This window comes from Periophthalmus magnuspinnatus, chromosome 9 (genome assembly GCF_009829125.3).
Source record: "Periophthalmus magnuspinnatus isolate fPerMag1 chromosome 9, fPerMag1.2.pri, whole genome shotgun sequence".
NCBI classification, from domain to species: domain Eukaryota; kingdom Metazoa; phylum Chordata; class Actinopteri; order Gobiiformes; family Gobiidae; genus Periophthalmus; species Periophthalmus magnuspinnatus.
Genome location: NC_047134.1, coordinates 31,962,366 through 31,974,620, shown reverse-complemented (window position 1 = coordinate 31,974,620; position 12,255 = coordinate 31,962,366). Strand labels below are relative to the sequence as shown.

The window sequence follows — 12,255 nt, the reverse complement described above, 5'->3', positions numbered from 1 at the left end:
CTGGTTTAGTCCTGGTTTAGTTCTGCCTTGGTCCTGGTTTAGTCCTGGTTTAGTCCTGGTTTAGTCCTGGTTTAGTTCTGCCTTGGTCCTGGTTTAGTCCTGGTTTAGTTCTGCCTTGGTCCTGGTTTAGTCCTGGTTTAGTCCTGTAGTCCTGGTTTAGTTCTGCCTTGGTCCTGGTTTAGTCCTGGTTTAGCCCTGGTTTAGTTCTGCCTTGGTCCTGGTTTAGTCCTGGTTTAGTTCTGCCTTGGTCCTGGTTTAGTCCTGGTTTAGTCCTGTAGTCCTGGTTTAGTTCTGCCTTGGTCCTGGTTTAGTCCTGGTTTAGCCCTGGTTTAGTTCTGCCTTGGTCCTGGTTTAGTCCTGGTTTAGTTCTGCCTTGGTCCTGGTCTAGTCCTGGTTTAGTCCTGGTTTAGTCCTGGTTTAGTCCTGCCTTGGTCCTGGTTTAGTCCTGGTTTAGTCCTGGTTTAGTCCTGGTTTAGTCCTGGTTTAGTTCTGCCTTGGTCCTGGTTTAGTCCTGCCTTGGTCCTGGTTTAGTCCTGGTTTAGTCCTAGTTTAGTCCTGGTTTAGTTCTGCCTTGGTCCTGGTTTAGTCCTGGTTTAGTCCTGGTTTAGTCCTGGTTTAGTTCTGCCTTGGTCCTGGTTTAGTCCTGGTTTAGTCCTGGTTTAGTCCTGGTTTAGTCCTGCCTTGGTCCTGGTTTAGTCCTGGTTTAGTCCTGGTTTAGTCCTGGTTTAGTTCTGCCTTGGTCCTGGTTTAGTGCTGGTTTAGTCCTGGTTTAGTGCTGGTTTAGTCTTGGTTTAGTCCTGGTTTAGTCCTGGTTTAGTCCTGGTTTAGTTCTGCCTTGGTCCTGGTTTAGTCCTGGTTTAGTCCTGGTTTAGTCCTGCCTTGGTCCTGGTTTAGTCCTGGTTTAGTCCTGGTTTAGTCCTGCCTTAGTTCTACCTTGGTCCTGGTTTAGTCCTGGTTTAGTCTTGGTTTAGTCCTGGTTTAGTCCTGCCTTGGTCCTGGTTTAGTCCTGGTTTAGTCCTGGTTTAGTCCTGGTTTAGCCCTGGTTTAGCCCTGGTTTAGCCCTGGTTTAGTCCTGGTTTAGTCCTGGTTTAGTCCTAGTTTAGTCCTAGTTTAGTCCTAGTTTAGTCCTGGTTTAGTCCTGGTTTAGTCCTGGTTTAGTCCTGGTTTAGTCCTGGTTTAGTCTTGGTTTAGTCTTGGTTTAGTCCTGGTTTAGTCCTGGTTTAGTCCTGGTTTAGTTCTGCCTTGGTCCTGGTTTAGTCCTGCCTTGGTCCTGGTTTAGTCCTGGTTTAGTGCTGGTTTAGTCCTGGTTTAATCCTGGTTTAGTCCTGGTTTAGTCCTGGTTTAGTTCTGCCTTGGTCCTGGTTTAGTCCTGCCTTGGTCCTGGTTTAGTCCTGGTTTAGTCCTGGTTTAGTCCTGGTTTAGTTCTAGTTTGGGTCTTACTTGTTTTGGTGCTTGGAGCCCTGCAGATGTGCATGGTACTGGGCCACCGAGTTCAACGTCACCCCACACACTTCACACGAGTAACTCCGCTTCAGACCTGAAACACACACAGCCAAAACATAAGAAGCACATTACAGAGACAGTGGTGCAGTCAGTTAAACACCCACCCCATCACCACATGGTAGCCAGTTCCAATTAGCTGAAAAGAGCAGTGATATTGTTGTTTTTGTTATTGTTCAAGCCACACAGTGTAACATTTTGGAGGCCCACGTGAATTCATTGAAATACAAAGTTAAAACAATACTTTGTAACATTCCTCATGAAGATAGAATGCCATACTGTGGAATATTAGAGGCAGATGAACAACATTTCCATGGAAACAAGCAGGAGGCGGCCCCTCTCCAGGCCAAATCGGAACCAGTTTTTCAGCGCAATAAACACAAACAAAATGAAAAAAATAAATAAAAAATTGCACAGTGGGAGTTAGTAGTTCTGCTGTGGTGTAGTCAGAATGTTCCTCCCAACCATAGGCTACATAGTTCAAATTTTAAACGAAAAGTGTGCAGTTGTTTTTCGTTGCTGGATGTTAATTACTTGATATTATATAGAGCAATTATATGATTCTGGCACTTTGAAGACACAAGATTAACTGTACAAATCCCTTTAACCTCTGCACAATTCTGAACTGTATCCAACTCTATTGCTGTGAGTTGAATTTAATGAAATATTTCTTACATAAAGCAGAAAGATAAAATAGAAGCCTCAGGGTGAAGCAGCCGTGGAGTCTCAGCTTCAGGGCCTGAACTGCTGAAGGCTACCTCCACTTATACAACACTGGAAAGAACAAAACGTAGAGAATACACGCGGCGTATACATCTTATGCTCTGTGTAAATGTAAATGTCCTTAAAGATTCAGAGATGTGAGGAATGTCCCGTAGTATGGCTTTAAACTCGTCTGTTGTTCATTTGCTCGATAAAACGTCGAGCTAAACATTCCTTACAGTGAGCGTGGACTTTTTCAATGTTTTGTTTTGCCGTCTTCACATTTATATGGCCACGTGTTTTTTGAAGACATTTTTTAGAAAACTTAATACCACTTTCTCAGTTTAGTCCTGGTTTAGTCCTGGTTTAGTCCTGGTTTAGCCCTGGTTTAGCCCTGGTTTAGCCCTGGTTTAGCCCTGGTTTAGCCCTGGTTTAGCCCTGGTTTAGTTCTGCCTTGGTCCTGGTTTAGTCCTGGTTTAGTCCTGGTTTAGTCCTGGTTTAGCCCTGGTTTAGTTCTGCCTTGGTCCTGGTTTAGTCCTGGTTTAGTCCTGGTTTAGTCCTGGTTTAGTCCTGGTTTAGTTCTGCCTTGGTCCTGGTTTAGTCCTGGCCTAGCTCCAGTTTAGTTCTGCTTTGGTTCGGGTTTAGTCTTGGTTTAGTCCTGGTACGTCCTGCCTTAGTCCTGGTTTAGTCCTGGTTTAGTTCTGCCTTGGTCCTGGTTTAGTCCTGGTTTAGTTCTCCCTTGGTCCTGGTTTAGTCCTGGTTTAGTTCTCCCTTGGTCCTGGTTTAGTCCTGGTTTAGTCCCGGTTTAGTCCTGGTTTAGTCCTGGTTTAGTCCTGGTTTAGTCCTGGTTTAGTCCTGGTTTAGTCCTGGTTTAGTCCTGGTTTAGTCCTCCCTTGGTCCTGGTTTAGTCCTGGTTTAGTCCTGTAGTCCTGGTTTAGAACTTTGAGCTTTATAATGTCCACTTTGTCCAACATGAAGACTATTTCCTTGGCGTGGCTGTTTTTGACTCAGATATCGGACACACACAGTTATAAAACACTTTTATTTTCTCGTACACTACATTGTACTATTTGCAGTATTGAAGTAAAGGTACGCTTACCTCAGTACCCAGTTCTGAATTTTATAACAAAGAATAGACAAATATAACCCCCCTTTAGCCAACTGGAACACATCATAATGCACTAGAAATCAGGACAAAATGTGTAGAATTGTTCAAAATGCCCCTCTCCTGCGTTATCGTAATTTTGTGGAATGTGAATGACCCAGAGCCGAACCGGGCCAGGTCAGTGCTCTGGGCCACTTCAGTATCTTCCTTATGTCTGGAGATTTATAATGGCCATTTTGTTTCAGGATGGGCTCTGAGTGTGAGTGTAAAGGAAGATATGAGCCATCAAAAGCCACTGTCCTGTCTCACGTTCAACTTAAACACTCTCACAGTTCCTGGTTTAGTCCTGGTTTAGTTCTGCCTTAGGCCTGGTTCAGAACTGGTTTGAACTGGATTTTCCATTCTATCTTTCGTATTTATATCAGCCACTTTGTTTTCATGTGGGTGCTAAAGTGAAGATATGAGCTGTCAGAAACCATAGTCCTAACTTTATACCACTTCGGTTAAATCCTGGTTTAGTCCTGGTTTAGTTCTCCCTTGGTCCTGGTTTAGTCCTGGTTTAGTCCTGGTTTAGTTCTGCCTTGGTCCTGGTTTAGTCCTGGTTTAGTCCTGGTTTAGTTCTCCCTTGGTCCTGGTTTAGTCCTGGTTTAGTCCCGGTTTAGTCCCGGTTTAGTCCCGGTTTAGTCCCGGTTTAGTCCTGGTACGTCCTGCCTTAGTCCTGGTTTAGTCCTGGTTTAGTCCTGGTTTAGTCCTGGTTTAGTCCTGGTTTAGTCCTGCCATCATCCTGGTTTAGTGCTGGCTTGGTCCTGGTTTAGTCCTGTTTTAGTCCTGGCTTAGCCCTGGTTTAGTTCTGCCTTCGTCCTAGTTTAGTCCTGGTTTAGTCCTGGTTTAGTTCTGCCTTGGTCCTGGTTTAGTCCTGGTTTAGTCCTGGTTTAGTTCTGCCTTGGTCCTGGTTTAGTCCTGGTTTAGTCCTGGTTTAGTCTTGCATTGGTCCTGGTGTAGTCCTGGTTTAGTCCTGGTTTAGTCCTGGTTTAGTCCTGGTTTAGTCCTGGTTTAGTCCTGGTTTAGTCCTGGTTTAGTCCTGGTTTAGTCTTGCATTGGTCCTGGTGTAGTCCTGGTTTAGTCCTGGTTTAGTCCTGGTTTAGTCCTGGTTTAGTCCTGGTTTAGTCCTGGTTCTTTCCATTGTATCTTCTATCTTGACTTTTATAAGAGCCACTTTGTTTTTATGTGGGCTCTGAGTGTTGAAATGAAGATATGAGCTGTCAGGAGCCATAATCCTGCAACTTTACACTGCTTAGTCAGTTTCTCTTGTTTTAGTTTTGCCTTAGACCTGGTTTAGTCCTGGTTTAGTCCTGGTTTAGTCCTGGTTTAGTCCTGGTTCAGTCCTCATTTAAAACTTTCTATTGTATCTTCTTTCTATGTTGAGATTTATAATGCCCACTCTATTTTAGCTCCCACTCCCACAAAGATATGAGCTGTCAGAAGTCACTTTGCTAGTTTAGTCCTGGTTTAGTCCTGGCTAAGACCTGGTTTAGTCCAGGTTTAGTTCTAGTTTGAAACTTTCCACTGTATCTCCCTTCTATCTTGAGATTTATAATGGCCACTTTGCTTTTCTATGGGCTCTGAGTGGGAGCTAAAATGAAGATATGAGCTGTCAGGAGCCATAGTCCGGGACATATTTCAGCGCTGCACCTGTTACTCCTCCTCTCACCCGACCCAAACAAACCAAACCGAGCACCCATTTCTCTTCATGTCCCCCTTACGCCCACGGGTGCTATCCGGGCTGATCTGTTTAGCTTGGGGTGACTCACTGGCCATGGCTCATTCGCTCGGCAAAGTTATGGAAAGAAAACATTAGAGAAGATTTGAGTCGAGGAACGCAGTGAAAATGGAACGTAATCATTTTTGGTAAACGGTTTATGAGTTGATACGATGAGTAAAGGTCCTGTATTATGCAAATATCAATGTATGACTTTGTATTTTTGTCAAAGCATATTTGTGTTTGCATTTTTGTACAGCACTTTTCCATCTTCACTTTACATTAACTCACCACACTCGACCAATGATGTTTACGTCGAGAGGGGGATTCGAACCGCCAACCTTCAGATCAGTGGACAAATGCTCTACCAATTGAGCTACTGTCCTTAATATCTGTGCGTATTTCACTCAAACAAGGGAAAATTTGGGTACATGGCCTTTAAAGTTATACATGAAATACCAAGACTAAGGATTTGTCCAAAGATACAGGATACAGTCGCACATCCAGGCCAGATGGGATTAACCCTATAGCGTCGGATCCTATCGTCGCCGATAGAGCGGGTTGTGGACTTTCCAGCAGCGTAACTCCGCAACTAGTCGTGCTCTTATTCAAATTCACACGGCGTCTCAAAGCGGAGACATGGGGCTATCTAAATATTTTACCATCATTACGGTAATCTGCCTCTGTTGTCCCTTGAAGGCGACGAATGAGAGCGCGAGGCTGCGGGGATTTTCACTCTCATTTATTCGATGCGTAAAAGAAAAAATACGGATGGATGTGTAAAATAGAAGTAGTTGTGTGAAAAAATGCAGTAAATTCTGATACTTCGTTTAACATGTTTTTTATGGCTATAAAAAAAGACAAAACCGTAATCAGCATGATTAACTTTGTTATCACTTTCAAACGAAAAATGCAATTTTACTCCTGGCCTGTCAGAAGCTTCTGCCCGAACTCTGCATCCCTCACTGATTCTATTCAGTGTCAGAGCAGTAATCATCATTCAACTAATTATGAACATGTAAGAAGTTCAGTTGTGTTGTGCAGTATTATCTCATGATGTTGTGCAAAGTACATCAAAATGCACTGTACATGTAAGAATTCATAATACATTTACAAATAAATATATGTTTAACATTTTTGTATTAGGTGGCAGATCTTTCAGACACGATCATTTTAAAAGTATCTCACATACTGAAAAAGTCTGAGCACCCCTGGTCTAAAACCTAATATAAATGGAGTTAATCTGACTGACTGAGATTCAGGAGCAGGACCACGCCTCCACCTCCTCCACCTCCTCCACCTCCTCCACCTCCTCCACCTCCTCTCCAGTGAACCACAGCTCACCCCATCCACACCTCTAATTACCCAGAAGCCCTGTTTATACAAGCCTATCCCGGCAACTCTGTCTATCTCCGCTCTCTCGGCCCCGCCCTCCCACCCCGAGTCTCTTGTTCTTCTTTCAACTTGAAGACCTCATCATCTCCAGGGGGTCCTGGGCGAAGCACCTGAGACAGAGCGCCCTGAACCTCCACATCTGTTCATATCATTAACACAGTGGTCCCTCGCTATATCGCGCTTCACTTTTCGCGGTTTTGCTGTTTCGCAGATATTTTTGTGTGTGATTTTGCTTTTTTTTTTTTTTTTTTACAGCGTATGAACGTGCATTGTGTTCTTTGTCCTGATTGGCTGTTGGACTGTAGACCATTGTGTCGTGCGTCCTGATTGGCTGTTGGACTGTAGACCATTGTCCATCAGTCTCCTCCGTGCCGTGTCTCCTGTCCAGTACAGAATGTGTTCAGACAAATTTACATAAACGTTGGATCGCAGTGTGACTCTGAAGTGCTGTACGTTTGCAATTTGTTTTCTCCCCGACAAAACCCACAATGTCGATGAAACGTTCTGCACCGACAAATTTCAGAAACGGTTTGGACTTTTGGAATGTTTCCCAAGCGATCATCGAGGAAGAGGGATATAATATATGAACGTTTGACCTTTGAGAGTTTAAACGAGAGAGAAATGTGAGAAAATGTTAACGCCCCTGTGAGAAAAGTGTATAAAGTGTGTGGTGAGGGGTTTTACAGACAAAAACATATATAATAATCGTAAAAAATAAAGCTGAGTACATTGCGGATTTCGCCTATTGCGGGTTATTTTTAGAACATAACCCCCGCGATAAACGAGGAACCACTGTAAATTTGCTGTCAAGATCCTCAGCCCCATTGCAAAATAACACAACCTGAATGATGGCGTCGCCCACGGCAACGTCTGGAAAAAGATGATTAGAATTTCTTAATGTTTTTGTATCTGTCTTTTAATGGTTTCACTGGCACAACAATGTCCTTCTGGAATAATAAGTGATTTCTTTACTTCTCTTATTTGAAGCTCCACAGCTTTTTTAAATATCTATAAGTTAAAAATGAAAATGAAATTCGGTCCGTAATACAATTTTTAGCCATGTTCTACTGTTGTCCCCTCATCAAAAACATATCTGGACTTGTATTTTGTTTCGTTCACGTTTCATCACCCCACTAATCCAAATCCGTTCACATTTTGCCCGTTTAGTTGCATCATAGGTAAAACTCCGGGCTTCCCCTGCTCAGTATTTAGGCACATAACCCGTCACGCGACACATTTTATGGTCAAATTGTGTTCAGAATTAAGAGAAAGACACTTTTCTCCTCTTGCCTTCTGCGTTTCGTGGTCTGTGAGTCCTTAGGCACAGAACGGCAGCCACTTCTCAGTCGGTTCAGTTTCAAATCCTAACCCAGCTTTCCAGACATCCTTCCATTACTAAGTTAAGATATTTGCCCCTGACTGTGTAATCCTGGTGGGGTGCATAATAATTACTTCCAAATCTGTGAGTGGCTACATTTTTGCAGGATTTTGTTCCAGCGATACGCACGACTCTCTCCCCGCAGCGATGGGGCACAGTTGGCCACACTCGGTGCCAGGAGCCCTCGGAGCGTGAAGTGTTCGTCTAAATACCCAAATGTTTGTGTGTTATGGGGGAGAAGCGGTGAATAATTGGGATTTACCTGGCACATTGCTCCCAGCTTTTTGCCTGGAATATTCAAATATGTGGGATATGAGAAAAGAAAGGAGGAAAATATTACAAGAGGCTGGAAAACATTGCCAATTTCTGCAAAATCGATGAGCGAAGCACTATTTAAATTAGATTTTTTTTTCTTTTTTCAAAATGATAGATGACCAACGTGCTCCTTCATTTCACATGCAGCGCTCAAATAAACAAATCCGTGTTTCTGGCTCCTTCGACTCTGGCTCCAATTCACTTTCTATTGAAAAAAATGCTGCTTTCTTAAAATGTTCATATTCACTCACATTTTTTTAAATATATTTTGTCCATAAATCGAGATATGAACATTATCAACAGACCAATGACGTGCCTTCTTTCCCCGTTAGCATTCGAAACAGGTTTGATTGCAGCAGCGCCGGCAGGAAGGGGGCGTTACCTTCAACAGCCTCGCTCCGGATTGGCTCTTTGGTTGCTATGATACTCGCAGTCAGAATTCCAATTTTGGGACTCGACTCCAAATTAGCCCCTGTAACAGCGATCCGGGTGACGTCACACTCCCTTAGTGCGCTTCTTTATACAGTCTATAGTCAAAAACACAAAAATAAAGTTTAAAAATAAAGTGATATTGTTTTTACTGTAATAGTTTGTGATGAATGCATAATAGTCACTGCCCCTTAAATTTCCTATTGGGTATTTCTTTCAAAAACTGTGAGTGTCCCATAGAGTTACACGGGCCCCTCTTCTCTATATTAAACCTAAACGCAATTTATTAACACGTACCTACGACTCCAAACTGTGTGGCCGTCACCCTCCATCACCCCGTCCCCTCCGCTGACCCTTGGCTGCGTTTTGATGGGCCGTTATTGTGCACCTTATCAAATGGAAAGGTTAGATGTTTTCCGCATTGCTCTCCCAAGAATTCCACCCCCGTCAACAAAACAAACAAACAAAAAAAAAACAAAAAAAACAATAGGAAACAGCTGAGGTTGAAAATCGTGAAGTTAACTATCAGCATACATAGCATTTTATGTACAAGAAGAGTTGCTAAATTTTGTCACGAAGGTACGCAATTAATCATATATTTTTGGAGTAATTTGTCCCTAGATTAACTTTTACATCAGCAGGATAGAGAATGGAACGTGAATATATGGAACAGAAGAGGGAGAGTGGATTTAAGGTACAGAGGAGGCAGAGTGATGGTGTAGAGGAGGAACACTGAATATATGGTATAGAGGAAGACTGATGGTATAGAGGAGGAACAGTGAATATATGGTATAGAGGAGGAAGAGTAATGGTATAGAGGAGGTACACTGAATATATGGTACAGAGAAGGGACAAGGATTATATGGTATAGAGGAGGAGTGATGTATAGAGGAAGAATGATGGTATAGAGGAGGAACAGTGAATATATGGTATAGAGGAAGACTGATGGTATAGAGGAGGAACAGTGAATATATGGTATAGAGGAGGAAGAGTGATGGTATAGAGGAGGGTGAGTGTAAATATGGTATAGAGGAGGGTGAGTGTATATATGGTATAGAGGAGGGTGAGTGTATATATGGTATAGAGGGTGAGTGTATATATGGTGTAGAGGAGGGTGAGCGTATATATGGTATAGAGGAGGGTGAGTGTAAATATGGTATAGAGGAGGGTGAGTGTATATATGGTATAGAGGAGGAAGAGTGATGGTATAGAGGAAGACTGATGGTATAGAGGAGGAACAGTGTATATACGGTATAGAGGAAGTAGAGTAATGGTATAGAGGAGGGTGAGTGTATATATGGTATAGAGGAGGGTGAGCGTATATATGGTATAGAGGAGGGTGAGTGTATATATGGTATAGAGGAGGGTGAGTATATATGGTATAGAGGAGGGTGAGCGTATATATGGTATAGAGGAGGGTGAGTGTATATATGGTATAGAGGAGGGTGAGCGTATATATGGGTCAGTCTTAGATCATCATTTTGAGCGAGGCGAAAAAAAGCGAGATCAAATGAGCCAAAACTGTTGCTAAATTGAAGAAACCACGTGGGGACTTAAAGTAAACAAGTATTGATTTTGAGTATCAATCCAATACCGATACTCATTCTAACATCAATATATCAATTTGTCCTATATGTAGGACAGAAGAGAGACAATAATACTTTTTAGCTGCATTTATTTATGATTTTATAACACTGAAGAAAGCACAAAAAGAATAATTTAACACAACTACTATTAACAAGTTGTTGAAAAAAGTGATCCTGACTTTGCTGAGCCGGAGTCCTCAGAGGTGGAATGAGGACGGCGTGTTATGCAGATGTGATTGGATGAGCCGTGTTCTGTTTGTTTTTGGCCTTTGGCTCCGGGGGCTTTATTTATGAAGCTGTTAACCGGATTGTGAGGAAGCCAATCAGGGCGGCCATTTTTCACCCGCTCCGCACGACAGCGAAGCAACAGGAGAAAGAAACAGTCAGAGCAGCCGGCGGTGAGCGGAAAAGCTGAAACTTTTTTTGAAACTACAGCGTTGGCAGTTTTTATACGGGATAATAACGGGATATTTTGTTGCTTGTGGAGGAAACTATGGTACTTCAAAAACTGCAGCCTTTGTGATTTGGTAATTGCGTCCGTTTTAAATTGCACTTTTAATTTGATTGCGATTAATCGTGCGGCGCTAAAATGTAATTTGCTAATACTGATCGGCTAATAGTGCCAATATAGGGAATGACAGTGAGCTCGTTTGCTTTAAGTGAAGTTGGACGTTTGAGACACAGATTTGTTTTTCCTGTGTTTTTTTTTAGTAAATAAAATATTCAGTGGATATTTTATAGAGTAAAGAAGATCCATTTGTGATCGAAACGTCACATTAAATGCAGCTTTTGGATTTATCCTCCGTGAATCAGGGAGTAAAGCTGGTGCGCTGATAGCATGCTAAATAATAAATGGTCACGTTTTTATATAAGCGTTCATCTGTGGAAGCCGGAATCGCACCAGCAACCTGTAGATCAGTGGATTTGACCGCTCAACCAGTGATGTTTATGTCAAGGGGTGGAATTCAAACCGGCAACCTTCAGGATCAGTGGACGAACGCTCTGACCAACTGAGCAACTGTCTCACCTGTGCTAGTCGTTGTTAGCATTATTGTGAACGCAAAACTCCACTCCGGCCTCTGAAAGTTGTTGAAACGGTTATAATTTTAGGAAAGTAATGCCTTTAAAGGACAAATATGATGCATTCTCTTGACTTTAATAACAGGAATTTGGTCACTTTGGGGTTAGTACACTTGTCCCTCGCTACATCGCGGTTCTCCTTGCATGTCCTCGCTGTTTCGCGGATTTCTTTTAGTGGAAGTTTGCATGTTTTGTTTTTTTTGACACTACAGTGGAGCAGGACAAAGAGGCGGAGTCAGACGAGCTGTGAAATATGCGTGAGTCACTATTAGTTAATTAAACATGAGAAAATGTTAATGCCTGTCTGAGAAAAGTGTATAAAGTGTATGGTGGGGGGGTTTACAGCCTTAAAATATACATAATAATTGTAAAAAATAAAGCTGAGTACTCCATGGATTTTGCTTATTGCGTTTTTGGTTTTTTTAGAAAGTAACCCCCGTGATAAATGAGGGACCACTGTATTTCACATTTAGCCCAGGTGTGGTTTTGATGAGGGGACAACAACAGTCACTTATGCATAATATGTGTCTTTTAACCAAGAAGAGAACTGGCCAATTATACATGGAAAATCACATATCCAGACACAGGATATCACAACTAGTATCAAAACTAGATACTAAATTGAATAACAGTATACTAAAAAAGTCACATTCACTGCATCAGAACAAGTTTAAGACACAGACCAGTATACGCCCACGGACCACTGTGGAACCCACCTGGATGAGGGATCACACAGATATAACTCCACATGGAAATATAAAATAAAGTACTACTATTTAACCGTTTTGGGTTGTTTAGGCCACAGTGCAAATTTTTAGAAGAACAGCAACAAGAACATGTTCAATTTTGAATATTTCTAAGAGTTTAGAATATTTATTAATTTATTAATTTTTATTTTTATTTATTTGTTTTACTTTTTAATGTATTTATTTTATTTTAACTATTTATTTGTATTTTTTATTATTTTTTATTTTATTTTTTATTGTATTTAAATTAATTGATTTAC

The 12,255-nt window shown here is 41.9% G+C and overlaps 1 protein-coding gene across 1 annotated transcript in view; it reads right to left on the bottom strand.

Annotated features, from left to right (window-relative positions):
• The window catches only part of zmat4a (zinc finger, matrin-type 4a), a 239,555-nt gene that overhangs the window by 36,354 nt on the left and 190,946 nt on the right, over positions 1 to 12,255 (bottom strand). Inside the window, exon 6 of the mRNA XM_033972605.2 lies at positions 1,441 to 1,537. Within this exon, the coding sequence (XP_033828496.2) occupies positions 1,441 to 1,537 (97 nt within the window). The remainder of the gene's footprint in view (positions 1 to 1,440; positions 1,538 to 12,255) is intronic.